General features: G+C 40.8%; 1 protein-coding gene across 2 annotated transcripts in view; it reads right to left on the bottom strand.

Annotated features, from left to right (window-relative positions):
• TNFRSF19 (TNF receptor superfamily member 19) overlaps positions 1-21,109 on the bottom strand; it is a 114,102-nt gene that overhangs the window by 56,739 nt on the left and 36,254 nt on the right. For both annotated transcript variants that reach the window (XM_066236724.1, XM_066236725.1), the window contains exons 4-5: positions 7,848-8,026; positions 2,476-2,561 (exon numbers count right to left, since the gene is read on the bottom strand). In XM_066236724.1, coding sequence (XP_066092821.1) covers positions 2,476-2,561; positions 7,848-8,026 — 265 coding nt within the window. The remainder of the gene's footprint in view (positions 1-2,475; positions 2,562-7,847; positions 8,027-21,109) is intronic.

Below are 21,109 nucleotides of genomic sequence, written 5' to 3' on the forward strand. Positions count from 1 at the left end.
AGACTCCCGTTGCCTGGAGTCTCAGGCAAGGGCTACCCCTGGGTTCCAGGAAGTTCCTGCCTCTGTCACCACGCCTGCATCCTTGAAATAAACCCCATTACTTGAGGTAGCTTGAGGAGCAGCACTTTCTTACAGCTAAGAGTCAATAATACAGGAGCTCAAGGGAGAAATACCACGGAAAAAAAGGTAAAGTAGGTTTTTTTGTGAATATATTGAAAAGCCCAAAGTACGAGAAATTAAAATATAAGGTGCCTTACATAATTTCCCCCCAAAAGGTCAAAGCTCTTTTTTGAGATTAGTTGCGTTCTGAAATGATTCCCAAGAGCTGTGCCAAAGGCAGCAAGCTTTCCTTCACAGAGATAAGGATTAACACTCGCAGAAGACCAACAGGCTTGTTTCACAGTTCAGACGGGCACCAGCTGAGCATATTACATTTCCGACTGAAAAATAATTCATTTTCCTTTCCTTTCTAAAAAGTTTCATCTATGGAGAAATATATATATATATATACACATATATATATATACATACACATATACATATAAGTTAAACTAATTCTTCTTTTCAAATTATAACTTAATTAGGGCTTTACGAGACATTAAAAATTAAATGTGAAATCTATGTTTAAAGGCTAATTTATGATGTCCAAACTTTGCCAGATCTCCAAAGGCAAAAAAATTCCAATGCCTCAGACTTAGGACTAGATTATTAAACAGAAGAATTTTAACCCAGTACGTTCCAACTCTAAATTGGGCAATGTCAATTTCTTTACTAAATCTTTTAATTGTAGTTTTGGGGGTAATCTTTGCCTTCCGGACAAAACAATGGCTGCGCTGACCCATGGGCAAGACCAAGCTGCAGCCCCATCTGAGCTGGCAAGAGAACATGTCACTTTATGGATTGTGGAGCACAAGGAGGCTCTTTCAGGGTTTTCTCTATGTTAGATTTTTATAGTTTTCATTAAATTATGAATATTAAAGCAAACACTATAAGAAGAAGTCAACAAGTGGTAGATTACATCAGCGAACAGATGACAGATTAGATCGTTTGGTTTTTCTTAGGGAGACAGCAGAGTATGGTGGAAAGAGCACCCCACTTGGACCTGGACAGACTTCTGTTTGGATCTTGACTCTGCCAAATACCAGCAACAATGAACCGTTAGTAACCTCTCTGGACCTGCGGTCCTCCTGGACAAATGTAGGCTGATGATGTGGTATTGAGAAAATTAAGTAAAACCAATTGTTTCCCCATGGTGACTAATACATAACAGGCATTCAATATCACATTTGTTAACTGCAATAAATTATTTGCTGAATGTATGGATAGTATAAAAATGAGGGTCAAAATACAGTTCTATAAAAGTTAGAGTCTTCTTTCTTTTTCTTTTCTAACACTTCAAATGAAGAATAAAAAGTAATGCATTTTGGTAAAGGATGTACAATAATATGGACTTCAATATTCAATGATGCTCTGGGAGAGATTACTACTATGTGACCTTATCAAATAATGCTGTAATTTTCAATTAGTTATGCATTGAAAATTATATCAAAACAACCCTGAAATGTAACCACTGATGTTACCAATGCTCCCCAGGAAGGCATGAGCAACCTATGCTTGGGATGTAAGCCCTCCGCCCCCTCTGCCTAGAGCTGCTATCTCTTGTGTGCAGTGAAGCCCAGTGCACTCAAGCCCTGCTCAGCAAAGACAAGCACAACAAGCAGGCCACATGAGGGGCCACCTGCTGAGCTCTTCCCTGGCCCAACACCTGTGGGTTTCCATTGGCCATATTTGTACTTAGGATTCCCATTCAAAATCAGTGCAGGTTCATAAACTTGCAACAAACATCTTTTGTATCTAAGGGAAAAGTATGGTTAAAAAGATGAACTAATATTAATAGAAACAGAAAAGGGCACAATTTTCTCATTTACAGTTATATTCTCAGTACATAATGGGTTTCTCTTTTTATTTGTTAAATGATAAAAATAAAGGAATGAATGGAGTGAACTAAGATTCGATTTAACACTATATTAATTAGGGCAAACGACTCATGGAGAAAAATGTCTCTGGAATGGCAGAAAAGACACCATGTGACAGTGTCTGGGGACGAAGATGAGAAAACATAGGAATTCATGGGGCCATGGCATGAAGACATTATGCACTAGGATTTGGACCACCTGGTTAACTGGAGTTGCCTGAGATATGTGTTCAAATGAATACAGCAGTCACAAAATGTCCCTATTTCATTTTGAGATTCAAGTCAATGGGCACAGTTTACTAACTGAGGCCCACAACAGAAGGGCTTTATGTCCTGCTGGAAGCTTGATGAAAGAGTGCACACTATAAGCCCCACAGTAGAGGGAGAATTTGCTTCATTTGCCAACTGAACAAAGGTTTTTTGTGTTGTTGTTGTTGTTGTTTTAAAACAAAAAGGCGGAGAGCCCACTGCTGCATAGTATTTGTACGGAGTTCACTCACAGAGCGGTTCATAGGGAGGAGGGGGGTCTCCACAAGGTACACACTCCATGTCTTGAAAACCAACAAGTTTTGTCTTCCTATAAAATCTAGAAGAAAAAGGAAAATAATCCTTGTTAGTTCTTTTATCTAAGCTCACAGTTGCAGTGAGCACAGTATATAAATTACTGGCAGACTCCATTATCAATGCTATTGTTTAAAAAAAAAAAGGTTTCTCAAAGCCTTAAATACAGTATACCTTAGACAGACACCCTTAGAAACCCCTCTGAGCATGCAGTGAATACTTAGGGTTCCAATTCCACTAACCATGACTTGGTAGATTTTACTCAGCCTTACTTTTTCTATATTGGGGGGGGGGGGGACTGGTGAGGGAATGAGAGCTCAGTTTAAATGATAAAATGCCTTATAAATAAAGTGCTAGTTTTTAACATTTGAAATTCAGAAACCAAAAAAATCAAACAAATCATAAAAGCAATGGAAAAATGTAGGGAGATGCTTATAGAATTTTGATACAGAGATATCTTATAGACATGACAAGAAACAGAAGCCAGAATGGAAAAGATTAGCAGCTTTGAAAACAACACACCTTGAGAACATTATACTGAGTGAAATAAGTAAATCAGAAAAAGTTAAGAACTGCATGATTCCACACATAGGTGGGATATAAACCTGAGACCCATAGGCCCTAGTCAGTTGGCTCACTGGCAGAGCATTGGCCAGGCGTGTGGAAGTCCCAGGTTCGATTCCGGGCCAGGGCACACAGAAGAAGCACCCATCTGTTTCTCTACCCCTCATCTTCTCCTTTCTCTCCCTTCCCCTCCCGCAGCCAGGGTTCCATGGGAGCAAAGTTGGCCCAGGTGCTAAGGATGGCTCCATGGCCTCCACCTCAGGCACTAGAATGGCTTCAGTTGCAATGGACAATGCCCCAGATGGGAAAAGCATTGCCCCCTATGGGCATTCCGGGTGGATCCCAGTCATGTGCATGCAGGAGTCTTCTGCCTCCCTGCTTCTCACTTCAGAAAAATACAAAAATAAATAAAACTGAGACCCATAGACATAGGTAAAAGTGAAGTGGTTACCAGGCGGAGCAGAGGGGGGAACAGTGTAAAGAGGGACAAATACACATGACAAAAAATGATTTGACTTCGGGTGATGGGTATACAACATAATCAACAGTTTAAATGCTATAAAAAGGTTTACCTAAAACCTATGTACTCTTTTTTTTTTTTAAGATTTTATTTATTTATTTTAGAGAGGAGAGAGAAAGAGAGGGGGGAGGGAGGAGCAGGAAGCATCAACTCCCATATGTGCCTTGACCAGGCAAGCCCAGGGTTTCAAACCGGTGACCTCAGTGTTTATCCACTGCGCCACCACAGGTCAGGCGAAACCTATGTACTCTTATTGATCAAAGTCACTCTGTTAAAGTTAATTTTCTAAATAATATTTTTTAAAAAAGAAAACAACACACACCCAATATTAAAGATAACTGAAAAACAAAAACAAAGCATCATCAACCTAGTTAATTGGCAAAAATAAATAAATGAAAATTAAAAATAATAGTTCTGATCACAGCATTTTCTATAACAAGTCTATAACATTACACTTAAAAATCATTATGGCAAAAGGAAAATACAGGCAAAGAACATTAATTCCCAAGAGAATAACATTTCATAATTTTACTTTTCATAATTAAAACTCAAAAGGATGCCATTTTTTCTTTAACATTAAAATGTTTACCCTCATCACTAATCATGTAAATATAAATTGCAATGAAAATACACCATTTTTACTGAGAAAACTGCAAAAGTATAAGGACAGGCAGATAGGCACATGTGTATGCTGCCTGTGGGAATATAATGCCCACTTGCAGGAGGGCAATTTAGCAATATGTCATCAGAACTTAATAAAATAGTTCAGTTATCTTAATAATTATCCTTTATCCAATAATGTCATTTAAAAATGTATTGTAAAGAAATAATCAAGTTGGGGTAAAAACATAAATAGAACATAGGAGAAAAGCTTAATGACACTAAATTTGACAATAACTTCTTGGATATGACACCAAAAAAGGATCAAAAGGTATACACGAAACAGGCAGGAAAAACAAAAATAGACAAGTTGAACTACATCAAACTTAAACTTGTGATTAAAGAACACGATCAATGTATACTGATTCCCACACTCATCGAGTAAATATGTACAGCTTTTCACGTCAGTCATATCTTAATAAAGTGGTTAAAAAAAGTCAAACCAAAAAGTTTTAAATTATTACACACTAAGTAACAGAATTATTGAAATAGAATTTATAAACCACAGAATGCATCCATTTCAAGTATACCATTAAATGGTCTTAATATATTCACACATTTGTGTAGCCATCAGTATAATTAATTTGAGAACATTTTTAACATCCCACAAAAGAAACTCTGTATCCATATCCCCTCATCACCATTTTTCTGACCCCACCCCAGCTCTAGACAACCACTAGCTTAAAATAATTTCTCTCTTTATAAATTTACCTATTCTGGATATTCATGCAGTGGTACATACAATAGGTGGTTTTTTGTGAGTGACTTCTTTCATTGAACATAATGTTTTCTAGGTTTGTCCATTTTGTAGCATGAATTAGTAATTCATTCCTTTTTATTGCTGAATAAAATTCCAATATTTGCATACCTTCCATTTTGCTTATCCATTCACCAGTTGAAAGAAACTGAGGTTGTTTCCCCTTTTGACTACTATATATAATGCTGCTATGAACATTTGTGGACAGGTTTTCTTGTGGATGTTTTCAATGATCTTGGTTATATAACTAAGAGCAGAAGTGCTGGGGCACACGATTACAATGTTTCACTTGTCCAGGAACTGCCAGACTTTTGCAAGTGGCAGCATCATTTTACATTTCCTCTAAGAGTGTATGTTCCATTTTCTCTGCATCTTCACCAATACCTGTTACTGTCTTTTTAGTAATAGCCACCATAGTGGGTCTGAAGTATGCAGTTTTAATTTGCATTTTCCTGATGGCTAATAACGTTGAGCATTTTTTCCCTGTGCTCATTATTGACCATTTGTATATCTTCTTTGGAGAAATGTCTAATCAAATCCTTTGCCCATGTTTTAATTGGGTTGTTTGACTTTTTATTATTGAGTTGTAAGAGTTCTTTATATATTCTAAATAAGATAATCCCTTATTACATACATATATATGTATAATTTACAAATAATTTCTCTAATTCTGTGGGTTGTCTTTTTATTTTCTTTCTTTCTTTTTTTCAAGTGAGGGGAGAAGAGGTAGTGAGACAGACTCCTGCATGCGCCCCAGTGAGGATCCACCCTACAATCCCTGCCTGGGGCCGATGCTCAAATCAGCCAAGCTATCCTCAGCACACAGGGCCACACTCAAACCAATCGAGCCACTGACTGCAGGAGGGGAAGAAGGAGAGAAGGGGGAAGATGGGGAAGAGAAGCCAACGGTCACTTCTCCTGTGTGCCCTGACCAGAAATAGAACCTGGGACATCCACATGCCAGGCTGACACTATCCACTGAGCAAACCTGCCAGGGCTCCTTTTCTTAACGGTATCCTTTGAAGCACAAACAATTTTAATTTTGAGTAAGTTTAGTAAAGCTATTTTTTATTTGATTGCTTACACTTTTGGTGTTAGACTACTACTTTTTGCACTGTTTTTGGTGTTGAGTTGTTGCCTAAGGCCATCCTCGACCCACAGGCTATTTCCTACCCAGCTTCTGCCTTTCCAGTCCAGAGCTTCCTCTCCCCCTCTGGCCTCAACAAGAGCCCCAGAACTATCACTGTGACATTTGCTCAAAAGCACCCTGATCTTGGGGCATGTTCTGGCCAAGTCCAGTTAGAGTCAGTGACCTGGAACACAGATGGTGGCCTGGATGTGGCTCCAAGCTCCACCACATAGTGGCTAAGTGAACTTGCCTGAATAACCTCCAACCTCAATAAGTCTCACTTTCTTATTTTTAAAACACTATGAACATAACTCATGTAAAAGTACTTAGCCAAGTGCCTAGCACATTATAAATCATAAATGTTTGCTGCTCCTGTAATGCTGCTTGGTTTTTTGTTTTGTTTTGTTTTAATCTCTTCAGCAAAACCTGCTTTCCACAGCTCTGGGAATTCTGGGTTCTCCCTCTTCCGTCTGTCTTTGGCTGCTAACAGGCTGCACTCTACACCCATGACAGTATTCTGATATTCCGCTTTGCCTCTCTTTCTTTCAACCTTGGGCAGTAATACAGCTCATTCCCTAACAAATCAGCGCCCATGCCTCACTGAGACCCACTCTTCAGACAGAGTCTGTCCCTAGCTGCACGCTCTATTGGGCATAGCTATCCAATGCTTACTCAGGAACACTCAAAACTTTAAAATTACTCTTCCTGGGCTTTGTCTCTCCACCTGGCCCAGGTATAGTCCCCTTTCCTTCCATGACCTGGGTTCCTTTTCAACGCACACATTTAAGATGTCCACTGTTCACATGTACTCAACCCCTCCCACCCTCTCTTTCGACTTGACTCTTCTGGCCTCCTGAAGATACCTCTTTGCAGCTTCTTAAAAATCCCAGGTTCATGTCCCCCTTGGGGCCTGTTCCTAGTGGCTGCCAGTGTCTACATACAGGGATCTTCCCCACACAGCTTCTTGGCTAACCTCCTCATCTCCTTCAGGTCTCTGTTCAGATCCCTCTTTCAGTAATGCCTATATTTTAATAAGAAATTTGTCTATCCATTCCCAGATGCATGCCCAATCCCCCTTAGCTGTTCTATGCTTTCTTTTTTTCCCATAGAAATCATCATCATCTACCTTTCTGCATAATTTACTTGATATTTACTGTTTAGTTATTTTTAAAAACCTTACTGGGATATAAGCTCCTCACAAGCAGGGATTTTGGCCTCCTGACCTAAGCAATGCCTAGCTTTTACCCAGAGCATGTTGGACAAACATCTGCTGGAATGACTAGCCGGTCACAATTTGCATTTCTCTGATCTCCAGTGAGGATTTGAACATCTTCAGATCACAAGCCATATGTTTTTCTTCTTTTGCGAATTGCCTCTTCATTTTTTTATCCATTTGTTGATGTTTTCTTTTTTATTGACTTATAGGAACTCTTTAGAATTTTGTGACACTAATCTTTTGCTAGTATGCTTATTCATTTTATTTATAAGCGCACCCATCACAGTGCACTAGATTCACAGAAACTGAGAATGCAGAGGAGACTGCCGAGAGGCAAAGTCATGAACACCCAAAGGATGTGTTCAGGTTATTATCAGTGTGCATTTACGTTTGGAAAAGAACATGAAAAATTCCTTTTTAAAAAACGATTAGATAACTTTTATGGAAAGAAATCACCCAACCTACCCTGGCAAGCAGTCCCCACAGACGGCATCGCTGGCAGCAGAACAGTTCGCTCTCTGGAAGCGGTTCACCAGCACACAGTCTAGGCACGGCTTGCACTTCTGAGAGCCCCAGTCCTCCTTGAACCTGTACGGCCGGCAAGTCACACACTGAGCATCCTCCCCATAGCCAAAGCCACATTCCTGTGGGGATTAACGGGCAACAGAAAACTATTCAGACATGGCAAGCAGGGAAAAGCAAAGATGCTGGGATGAAACGAAGATCTGTTCTAGTAATTACGGAGTGCCTTCCTTCCTAGAGACAAAGGCAGCTCTCTAAGCAAGTTCAAATGTGTCTCCCACTGCTAATCATCTCTCTTACTATAAGAAGCATACTTAGTCATCCACTTTACTCAAGAAGCCACAAGTATTTGAATAACAATGGTTCTCCGGGACCCCCATTGCTGCATCATTGCAGTTTATGGCAGAATGATGGCACTTTACCCTTTTTCTATTTAAGCCAGGCTTGTGAATGTTCAGAACCTAAAGTCAGGAAAATATTCATTATTCATTTATCAAGGCAGAAAAGTACTTTGATATCAACAGAGGTACTTTAGAAAATGAGAACGCATAAGAAATTTCATAAGCTTACAAGCCTGGAAGTCTAGTCAACAGAAAACATCCTGAATGTTTAGCAGCTGAACACTGTCTGATAGTAGGAAGATTCTTACACATTTCTTTCAAAAACTCTACATTCTTGTTTGAATAAAATTGTGTGGTCTTAAGCATCTCGGATTTGGATATCAGAACACAGCACTGTTTTCCAAGGCTGGGCAAAACAGATGGCTCTTTGACCCACATTATGATCCTTTCCACAAGTTCAGGAACTAAACAAATTATAGCAAGTCACATAATGTAATTATAATGCAACCATAAAAAGAATGAAACAGATGTGTATTCATGATTGTTCAAAAAATAAGCTATAATTCAAAATTAGAAGTATGATCCTATTTCTTACAAAACATTAATAATGAGCACTAATATTTGTTGGGTGCTTACTCTATGCCAGGAACTTTTTATCTATTATCTCATTAATTCATACTCCTTCTCAATGAGATAAACATCATGATTCCCATTTCACAGATGAAAGTATGGAGCTTTCCAGAAGGTAGGGAGTCACCTTAATTAAGGTGACACAGCTAATGTCAGAACCAGGCTTTCAATTGGCACAGTTTAATTCCAGAGCCAGACTTCATAACACTACCCTGCAGGGTCTGTCAGCTATTTCATCTGATCCAGACATAAGAAGATGTCGGAAAGATTGCATACCAAATGTCAACACTGGTTATCTACACTTTGTAATGGTTTCTGGGGAACACTGGTCATAAAAAAGGAAAAGACAGCAGCTTAAGACTGTAAGGAGAATGCGTGAAGACAGCATGCTGAGCAGACCCACAAACAAGGCACAGAGGGAGGAAGGGCTCTGAGAGAATCCTTCGAGACTCAGCCTCCTCATCTGCAAACCCCAGATGCCAGAAGCAAATCCTAGCTACTTCAAACTGCTTAAAAATTAAATCAAAACTAACACAAGGGATAGTATTTCCTATACTCAATAAACTAATCAATAAAGAATATTAGTTGTAACACTTTAATCTGGATTTTTTTTTCACTAATGAACTCATTCAGATTGTAGAGAGTGGTACCTCCTTTCCACCTTTTGTTTACTCTGCCTGTCTTTCAAATGTATACTTTGAACACACATAACAAAGAGCAGGGAAGATAAAAGAAAAAAAACAAGAGCAGAAGGCCAACCACCTTCTTCATCCTGAATGCTCCAGCTACAGCTATACAACTCTCTAAAGCAAAGCACAGACAAGAGGACCTAACCATTTGATTTAAAGAATAATTAATGAATTAGAATTTCTTTAAGACTATTAATAGAAATTAGTATAATTATGAGTCATTTTCAATTTTTATAATTCTGTAATAATTTCTTTTTTTTTTTCAAAAAGCACCATTACTCTAGTAATCAGGAAAAAAATAAAGATATATATTCACAAAGAATTTCTTGGGACACGTACTAGGTCTCTGTGGGGAGGCCATTGCTATCTATTTTTTTCTGGTGCTCTGTCCATGGGCAACATTGTTCTATGTGGCAACAGATGTGTGTTTGTGCTGAGCACTTTAGTTGTTAAGAGAACCCAGTTCATCCACAGGTTTTCTTTAAGTATAGAAGGAAGGCTCCACCCAGTCTCCGAGAATCAGGGGGTGATGAGACCCAGCTGTTCATAGGCAAATGCAATATTTCAAAATCATGATTTGATCCAGGCAGCTTGGATTGTAAAGGTCTCACACACAAATTAAAACACAACAAAGAAGGGAAAAAGGAAGAGTAGAAAGGAAACCAAAGGGAGAGAAAGGAGAAAGACGAAAGAGGTGTTCAAACCTGGTTGACAGAGGAAAAGTGTGTATTTTCCTACATTGAAGTAAAGACACATGAGTTTAATGCCTACTCTACACTTGTCAGCTGAGTTATTCTGGGAACTCTCTGATCCTGTCTTCATCTATGAAATGGTTGACAATAGAAATGGGGTTCTTCCAGGGAATTGCAAGAAAACCATTTTGGGGACCTAAATGAGAGGAAGAGGTAGAGTGGTAAGATATATTGGAGTAGAAATAAAAGACTACCCCCAGGTTCCCAGTGTCTCAATTCCATCTGTTCTGCTGTGGAAGAAGTCCAGCCTTGTCTTCATCAAGCCCAGATGAAGAGTGGGGTCCAGAACTTCTATGCCTTGGTCCAGCATTGGTAAGGCATAACAGGGGTGCAGGGCCAGTAGCTGCGGTCACATCACAGCTGCCTGGCCTTTGCAGGTTCGCATTTGTTTTGGACAGACAGTAATAAAATAACAGAGCCAAGAACTGGTGGGCCATTACCTTTATTCCTAGCTCGCACTCGGCAAGCGATTAAACACAAACACAATGAGCTCCAAAACCCACTCATTCAGTGCTCACAAAGCTACTGACACATCCGAGTTTTCCTAGAATCAAAGGCCCCTACTAGTCTTATCCCCTCTGGTTCCCCATCTCCCATCTCCTCTCTGCACAAACTGGCTTCTCCTTCAGCACCCGGCCATCTTGACTGCCTCCTCTCCTCCAAACCACGTGGTCTCCTCCTCTCTCCACAACAATGTGGTCTCTCTCTCAAAATGGCCTCCGAGCTCCTTCTTTTAAAACTTTTTGGCATAAAAGTCCTCCCCCAGCACACATTAGCATAACCACGCCCCTTCCCAAGCATGAAAGCAATCACCTGTATCACGTGAGAGCATCATCACGTGAGCAGTGGCCATTTTTAACAATAAGAGTGAGCAAAAACAGAAAATACAGTTTTTACAACTCATTTGCCCAACAATGGGTTAAACTAGGTGTGGCCAACAGTTTTTGCCCCCAGGCCAGATTAGAAAGGAAACTTTTTTCACGGGCTGGATGAAATATTAAAATTAAAAAACATTAAATATAAAAATGATTTGTTTAAGTAAACAAAATTTTATTATGTAATTTGTTTATGAATAAATGTAAGTAATTTAGTACAACAAATTAACAAAAAAAATCTTTATAATGGAATTTTTTTTAAAAATAAAGAAGTATCGTGAATCCATTCAACCAATTATTGGAAGTAAACCCTAGATTAGTCACACGCGGAATTCTTTTCCACGTATCACTATCTTCTTATATATCTCCATTTCCAATAATCAAAGATGCTTCCGCTTCTGAGTAGCTGAGATTTTAACTTTCATTGTTATACAATGGTTAGATATTGTAGTTTATGTATAATGATTTTAAAGTACCACTTATTTCATTTCCACAGTGCGATGTGCGGAGAATATTAAAAATTTAATTGCGGGTCACATCCGGCCTGCGGGCCATATGTTGGCCATGCCTGGGTTAAACCCATACTTCAGTTAAACTCATGCCAAAGCTTAGTCTAGTCTCTGTCCCCGTCCAGCTAGCTTAGTCTCTGTTATGTCTGCACTCTAGCCAGCACACTGCATTGCTGTACCAGGTCTGTGCTTGGAGACTACCAGCTGCCCGGCCAGCACTTGGAGCCCATGCTTGAGCCTGTGTGGCTTCTATAGAAAGAATATGTGCCAGTGAAGGGGCAAATGCTACCAAGAGAGACCTTTAACTTTGATTGTATTGCAGGCTGGAAAAAGACCAGGAATTCTTTTGAACTAACCAACCTTTTTCCCAACCTTTTGGGGCTTGTGCTGAAGCTTTCCCCTACCCAGTCTTGTCTTTTCTCCAGATTAGGCACTTCCTCTTTATGGTCACCATCTTAGCTTCGACTGCACATGTCCCAAAGTTCTGCTGTGTCACCTGGTTTCTACTGTGCATGTGTTCACTTCCCTCTGCACCAGGGGTCCCCAAACTACGGCCCGCATGTGGCCCCCTGAGGCCATTCATCCAGCCCCCGCTGCACTTTCGGAAGGGGCACCTCTTTCATTGGTGGTCAGTGAGAGGAGCACATTGACCATCTCATTAGCCAAAAGCAGGCCCATAGTTCCCATTAAAATACTGGTCAGTTTGTTGATTTAAATTTACTTGTTCTTTATTTTAAATATTGTATTTGTTACCGTTTTGTTTTTCTACCTTAAAATAAGATATGTGCAGTGTGCATAGGGATTTTTTTATAGTTTTTTTTATAGTCCGGCCCTCCAACGGTCTGAGGGACAGTGAACTGGCCCCCTGTGTAAAAAGTTTGGGGACCCCTGCTCTGCACCATCGTGGCTTCCACTGGGCATGTGACCCGCAGCGGAATTCCTCCTCTTATCTCCCACCCATAATCCCTAACTGGGAAGATTTTTCCTGACCACTTACAGAAGTAAGTCCCAAGGGCAAGGATGCCACCATGCCCAGGGGAGCCTATGAATGCTGTGGCTTTCTAGTGAATGAGGCCTAATGTCAGATTCCATTTCCTCCCTTCCTTTACTCACAACTAGCTAGCTATCACTGTTAACAAAATGGTGCTAATAATACCTGCCCTATGAAGTTGTTCTGAGAAATAAACAAAAAACCTATTAAGCCTCTAAACCCATGATGGGGGCTATGACACGCGTGTCAGCACTGACACGTGTAGCCATTTTCTTTTTTTCTTTTTTTTTATCTTTTTTTCAAAGATTTTATTTATTTATTATAGAGAGGGGGGAGAGAGAGAGAGAGAGAGAGAGAGAGAGAGAGAGAGAAGGGGGGAGGAGCAGGAAGCATCAACTCCCATATGTGCCTTGACCAGGCAAGCCCAGGGTTTTGAACCGGCAACCTCAGCGTTTCCAGGTTGACGCTTTATCCACTGCGCCACCACAGGTCAGGCGCCATTTTCAATGACATGCGGCCACATACCAGAGAAGTATGGGGCTGCATGCCAAGAAGGACGTTTCATCCTCGGCTCCTGCACGACCAGGTGCAGTAGCCGAGGATAAAACATTTGCTGCAGTGTAGACACCCTGTGCCGGAGATCTATAGGCCTAAACAACAGAACTCCGGCACAGAGCATCTAGTTCTGGGACTTCCGGTTGCAGGGGTCGTCAAACTTTTTATAAAAACTGCCCACTTTTGCAGTGCTGGTCAACCTGGTCCCTACTGCCCACTAGTGGGCATTCCAGCTCTCATGGTGGGCCAATCATGGCACCGTTTGGTTGCTCTGCTACACCCACCAATAAAGCTGAAACACCCACTAGTGGGTGGTAGGGACTAGGTTGACCAGCACTGCAAAAGTGGGCGGTTTTTATAAAAAGTTTGACAACCCCTGCTAGGGATCTTTGACCTCACTTCTGGCCGGTGGAGCAGGGAGCAGCGGAATGCGTGGGGGACGCATCTCTGGGGGCCCTTGATCGCCATTACCAGCAACCACATAACCACAGCAACCATCATCCAATCTACTGTTCTGGGGTGTCGTGGATTTCTAATTGACCATCGTTACTGAGATAAGTGAGGGGGAGGCTGGGAGAGGTGAAGGCCTGTGCTATGGGTGCCGTTTCCCGCCCTTAGAAATAGCGGCAGCCATCTTAATTTACATAAGATGCAACTTGCAGAATTTCAAGACAGCATCTGGGCTCAGGTGTTTATCGACTTGGAAGTCAAAACTTGTGAATCTGGAAAGGTGCCGCTTGGAGAATCAAAAGGAGTATCACTATGAACAGGAAATTTGGAGTGCTTGCAACCGATTACCAGACACTTTTAGCACCCTGAAAAAGATAGCAATGGCTTTACTCACAATTTTTCCTTCTACGTACTTTGTGAGACCTTATTATCAGCGTTAAATAATATCAAAACCAACAATAAGAAACAGACAGATGAAGTTAGTAGCACTTGCTTGGGCTTGAAGTGTACAAAATACCAACCTTCAATTGAAGATTTAGCCAATGAAATTCAGCAACAAAAAAGTCACTAATAGCAGGTTAAAGAATTCCCCCTCCCCCTCACTTACCTTAGTTCATGACACCCCACACAAGTTAAATAATATCAAGACCAACAAAAGAAACGACTGACAGATGAACAAGAAGTCACTAAGCAGGTAGGTTAAATAATTAGTTTTTGGTTTATTAAATACAGTTATATATTACAATTATACATTTTTGTTATTTAAACTTTAAATATTGCAAAATTATGTTTTTTTTTCTCTCGAAGTGACACACCACCCGAGTTATGCTTGGTTTTTTGGCGAATTTTGACACACCAAGCTCAAAAGATTGCCCATTACTGCTCTAAACTGTAAATGAAGCACACAGTAAGCATTTGTCAAATAAATGATACCCATATAGGGTGATTATTATTTTGGGTTTTCTACAACCCAGCAAACCACCTTTCCCGATTCAAGTGTAACCCTGGGGAATAGGGAATCTTTAAACTCCCAACTTTTTTCTAGGTTACTTAAAACATTACTTTCCATCTTAAATATTTTTACTGAATAAAAATGTTTCAAAAAATAAATCACAATTACTTGCTTTTTAAAAAAACAAGTTACCTGCCCTGGCCGGTTGGCTCAGTGGTAGAGCGTCGGCCCAGCGTGCAGGAGTCCTGGGCTCGATTCCCGGCCAGGGCACACAGGAGAAGCGCCCATCTGCTTCTCCACCCCTCCCCCTCTCCTTCCTCTCTGTCTCTCTTTTCCCCTCCCACAACTGAGGCTCCATTGGAGCAAAGTTGGCCCCGGGCGCTGAGGATGGCTCCATGGCCTCTACCTCAGGCGCTAAAATGGCTCTGGTCAAAACAGAGCAATGCCCCAGATGAGCAGAGCATCGCCCCCTGGTGGGCATGCCGGGTGGATCCCGGTAGGTGCATGCGGGAGTCCGTCTGACTGCCTCCCCGTTTCCAACTTCAGAAAAATACAAATAAATAAATAAATAAATAAACAAACAAGTTACCTAAAATAGAATTTCACCTTATCTGGTTGAATCAACTGCTGCATTGTGCTGTAACACAAAGACCCAGGGACCCATGCCTGTGAGTGGCGGCAGCAAGGGCGGGCAGTTTGCTGTTCTAACACCCCTGCCAGGCAGTCAGTTACCATTTCTTGCTCCTGCTGAGTATCACTGTCTACAAGGCCTCACTTCTCTCCATTTCTAAGAAACTAGATTAAATGATCCAAAAGAAATGAACTTGAAAAATATAAACAGTCACATCTGTGTTCAAAAAGGATCACAGACTTTAGTGCTGAGATCTTTGTGCTTATTTTTTACTGTGTTCTAGAGTTCACACTGTACACAAGGACTATTTTAACCAATGCATTTTTACCATAGATCATTTTGTGTCATCATATTTTGTAAATGAAGATGTCATAAAAAAAATTGGGGGTTTATTCTATACTGCCCAAAATCATGTACAGAAATAAAAGCTCTCCAAGCATCCTAGTTGCCTTTATTATCTGGGTATCAAGTTACTGTTTCTGCTTAGAGTTTATGTTTTGGTGACAAAATTCATTTTGTGGTAGATTTAGATGAGGGCTTGAATGAGGCGTTGTATCAATTACTACCATAGTACCACAAATAATGATATGATGTACTGAGCATACACTATATATAAAACAGTCCCCTAGGAATTTTTATAGAGATTATTTGGGGGGGGGGGAATGTTATTTAAGTTTTTTTTTGCTAAAGTATTTGCCAATTAAAAAATATAACATTAGAAAACCTGGCCTGACCAGGCGGTGGTGCAGCGGATAGAGCATCGGACTGGGATGCGGAAGGACCCAGGTTCGAGACCCCGAGGTCACTAGCTTGAGCGCGGGCTCATCTGGCTTGAGCAAAAAGCTCACCAGCTTGGACCCAAGGTCACTGACTCAAGCAAGGGGTTACTCGGTTTGCTTAAGGCCCACGGTCAAGGCACATATGAGAAAGCAATCAATGAACAACTAAGGTGTCGCAATGAAAAACTAATGATTGATGCTTCTCATCTCTCTCCGTTCCTGTCTGTCTGTCCCTATCTATCCCTCTTTCTGACTTTCTCTCTGTCCCTGTAAAAAAAGAAAAAGAAAAAAAGAAAACCTGCCTATTATTTTTAAACACTTAAAAATAACATAGCTTTCAATCTATGATAGTCAAGAAATTTATGAAGTGACCATTCTACATGTTATAAATCAGAAACATTTAATTAACTGAAAATTCAGAGAATGTAGTTTCCAGAATTTAAATTACAGTATAGTGTCCAGGGCAGTAATCACTTTTAGAATGGACTGTCCTATTTCTAAAGCACTAGAAAAAGAAATAAATAAATACAGAGACACTATATAAATCACAGAGACACTATAATTATTTTAAGCCATATTTGGTGGCTTTGCAGTAATAAAATGACTCAAAGTAAATAGTCTTCAAATCCTCATCTCCCTCTGCACTGAATAAAAACATAAAGGGGTCCCACTGACACCTACATTTCCGAGGAGCAGGTCCTCAGGCCATGGGAGCCTCACAGGCCCACTATTGTCCAGGATATACGTTCTGGAGCCCTGGGGCTAAAGCACTATTGAAGCATTATTTATTTGTATAGCCAATAAGTTATTAACTTTGGTTCTTTGACCTTTAAAAGTTCAATTCTGGATGAAGAAGAAATTAGTTGTGGAGAAAATCTAGGGCACACAAATGAAAATGACAAATTAGATTGCATGGCTGGTGTTCAGAAATCAACTTTTTAAAAGTCCTTTCATAAAACAAAACCAAAGTCATATTTCTCCCAACTTTCAGTTTATGAAAATCTGCGGTTTGAGTTTCTGAAATAAAAAGTACAAGCTAGAGCTTGTTAATATCTGCCAAACATCACAGGACCCGATTAGGTATAATTAAACATAAATAAAGCAAGCAACACTGTAATTAAGTAGCAAAAATGAATCTTTTTGTGCTTGCAAATTACATTTTTTATGTAATTTTCTTCATATGGATGAAAACAGTTTTACAAAAAGTCGTTATCTTTTAAAATAGGAAGCTGCACATGCACCTGTGTAGAGAGAAGTGTGCTACTGCTTACAGGAATTAATTTTCTCCCAGAGCTAAAGTCACCCCAATAATTGGTTAGAAAAGCTTACTTGGAAAATTGTGCCAGAGACTTGAAAGTCTCTTTCAAGTGGTTCATGAGAAAATGAGCTTCCTGATTTACTGCTGGGAGGTGATCATGTTAAAAGCACATTGTTGGCCTTCATGCTCAGGAGGGAGGAGGGGCCGGGGCCAGGCACATTTCAGACAGCAGAAAGTAAAAGTCTGAGTGGTCACTTTAGGAAAACAAAACTCAGCCCCTCTTATATATCGCAATGGTGTTTATTCTCATGAGCTGAAAGGATGGCTATGTCACACTCCTACCCACACTCACTGCCCAGAACGAACGCCCAGTGTGTACTTCTTGCAGAGCAATGTAAACAGTATTTTGTGTGTTTTTTGCCTCAGAAATAGGAAAAAGACATTATCAGTTATCTTTCTCATAAGCTTTCAAAATCTAAACCCTATAGTAGAAGAGAGAAAAACCAAATATGGCTCAAAGTATAAAATCCTTAAAACAGTCCCCTAATGGCTCAATGATGGGTCAGCAATTTCCCCAAAGATACAAGAAAAACTACTAATTAAGCTGAATTATTAAAATAACCTAAATAAGAAGAAATGATATTGGGGGCTTTCAGGGAGGGAACTGGAAACCAAATGTGATGGGATGCTGAAGAAGGCCCAAGAGGGTCCCTCTAGGCAGAACCACACAGGAGCTGCGAAGGAACAGAAACAGGTGTGTTTGGAAACCAGCAGCCAGCACCAGGGAAGCTCAAAGGAGGAAGGAAAGGACAAAGGCTGACGAGAGGACAGCACCAGCACTGTGCATGGGCATGCAGTCAACACAATTTGGACAGCTATCTGTTTTAGAAGTTGGCCCTATGCTAGAACTTCTGGAGGAAAGCTCACCATTCGAGAAAGGCACTGTCTGATACAACAGCTATAACAGTGCAACTTAAATTCAGTTGTTAAAATCAAATAAACAATCCAGTTTCTTGGTGACACAAGCCACATTTCAACGTCTTTTCTTTTCCCAAGTAAGATGAGGGGAGATGGAGAGACAGACTTCTGCATGCACGCTGACCAAGATCCACCTGGCAATGCTTGTCTGGGGCCGATGCTCTGCTCATCTGGGGCCATGCTCACAATAAAGCTATTTTTAGCACCTGAGGTAGAGGCTCCATGGAGCCATCCTCAGTGCCCTGGGCTGATGTGCTCAAACTAATAAAGCTATGGCTGCAGGAGAGGAAGAGAGAGAGGAAGGAGTTGGGGAAAGGAAAAGCAGATGGTTGCTTCTCTTGTGCACCCTGACTGGGAATCGAACCCAGGACAGGGCAGGCTCTACCACTGAGCCAACCAGCCAGGGCCATTTCAATGTCTTAAACAGTGAGTAGCATATACTTAGTATTCCAAGTAAAACGTAATTAGACTCTTTATAAATGCAGTCACCTGACAATTAATAAAAACTTTAGTCTCAGTTAAAAGACTATACTTTCCCTTGATTTTTAAGGTGGGATGTGATAATTAACCAGTTAAATATATTTCTTAATTTATCTGATTTTAATATGTTCAAAACTTACTTTTCTTTCCTATGAAAGGTATATGTTATTGCTAAAAACTTAATAAAGGCAGCCCAAAAAGAAACTGCAAATTTATGAGTGGTCAAGTTTAGAAATTTTAGGCTCAAAGTAATTGCTTAGAAAACCTCAAGCTCTCTGCCTTGATTAGTTAACTGGGAAATAAAAATATATTCATACTTCCATTAGCAAGTTTGATTCCTTTGCCTCGATTATGTTTTGCATCTTAGACCACGGTCAAGGCTCAGTGCTAATTTTATTTACTAAGAGTTAAAATCAAGATAAAAGACTTGGTGAAATATATTATTTATAACACATACAAATTTGTTAACTTTTATATTACTAGATTTAATTGTCACTTTTTCCTGAAACTACCTGAGATTCACTGATTCATTCACTCCTTTAGCAAAGATATGCTCTGTGTCCGCGAGGAGCGAGGTGCTCTGCATAGACAGTGAGGATGCAAGCTGAGTGAGGCAGGCACCTGCCCTCAGGATGGACCATACACATTTGTAACATTTGTGCGTCTAAGTGGAGCTTGAGAATCTAATATTTCAGTGACGTCATTACTTCCACTTTGTTCTTCCTCACTCAATTTGTCCTGGTCTTTCTTTTAAGTGAAGAAAATAGTAAGAAATATTGAAATGAAAATTAATAAATGAAATAAGTACATAGAGAAGAATCATTTGAACTGTTTCCCTTTGGCTACTTCCACTGTAATGAGATTGGACAGCTAGTTCAACGCTCAGGGAAAACTGCTACCTACAGAAAAATATTTCTCCTGGATGTCCATGAAACATTACAAAATGTGAAAACTATTATCAGATCATCTCAGGAGATCGATTTTTTTAAAATAAAAAATATTAGAGCTAATAGTAGCTTCATCTTCTGGTTTGATTCTCCAGAAATTATTTTGAGATTACAGTCTCTGTATTCAAAGGATGAAGGTTAGGGAGCAATTTCTCAGAAATGATTTACTCATCTTGACATTTGTAAAGTTTCACAGAGTTGTGGGGAAGGAAGAACTTCAGAGGTGTAGAAACATCATCTGTGCTCCTCTTGGGACCCACTGCGTTTTTAACTACTTTGCCCACTGATTCTACATAGATATGCAGATCTTCTATGAGTCTTTATACACCCACACAGAGCAAAGCCTCTGTCTGAAAATGCATGTTACTACAGTCCACAGATTAAACCATATCAGCTGAGGTGCTACCATTAACTGGACATCACACAAAGTTCACAGGTTGGCCAGTTTCAATCCAAATGGAAAGCCCAGGATACTAAAAGCTACCACTTATTTAATGCAACAACCAGAGAGAGGCCATACGCCAGGAATTACTTGTGGTATGCACAAATCTTAGTTTTCTACTATTTGTAGATCATTGAACAAAAAATCTATGAATGAGAAGATTCAACATTAAATAATGGCAGTCTGTAGGGGCAAAAAACTTCTAAGTCACTTTAAATAAAAAGAAAAATCTTTTGTTCCTTTTCTAACAGGAAGAGTTTGATGCTTTATTTAGAACCAAAGAATAATATATCCCTAGCCTATCACAAGGGTAGGTTTCAGAACCCACCCCCCACCCCCACCCCCACCCCCCTTGAAGCGTCATTACTTAAGACACTATTGAACTCTACTTCTTGTGACGTCACGGAAATGGCGCCGTGAGAAGCGCGTCCGACAGCTCTCCGCTAAATCACAACAAATTTATCAACTAGAAACAGAAAAATTTATCCTCGGAGCATTCCGGAGTTCCACACAAACTGAAAGCAAAAGGACTGTTATCACTTGAATCTGAGAGACGAGGGTGTGGAGGAAGCTACCTCAGCGACACTCATTCAAGCCGCCAGGGAGTGCGGCCGCGGTGAGTCAGCCCATATACTTGGGAACCACAAGCCGCCGCGAGCGGCCGACCGCGAGCCGCCGCGAGCCCCTGCGAACCGCCACCGCGAGCGGCCGCCACGAGCCGCCGCGCGCGCGCCCGGTCCGGTTGAGCACCACTGACGTTCCCAGCGGCCCGCACACTGCGAGTGGGGGTCGCCGGCCACCGGTGCCCTGAGCGCCCCATTCGCGCGCGTGCCTTGGGCATTCCACGCGCCCAGGGCGCCCTACTGGCCCGCACACCCAGGGGGCTCCATTATCCTGCGCCTGGTGCGGTCCAGCCGCCAGCGGCGGGGCGAGCGGGAGAGGCTTG

This window comes from Saccopteryx bilineata, chromosome 6 (genome assembly GCF_036850765.1).
Source record: "Saccopteryx bilineata isolate mSacBil1 chromosome 6, mSacBil1_pri_phased_curated, whole genome shotgun sequence".
Lineage (NCBI taxonomy): Eukaryota > Metazoa > Chordata > Mammalia > Chiroptera > Emballonuridae > Saccopteryx > Saccopteryx bilineata.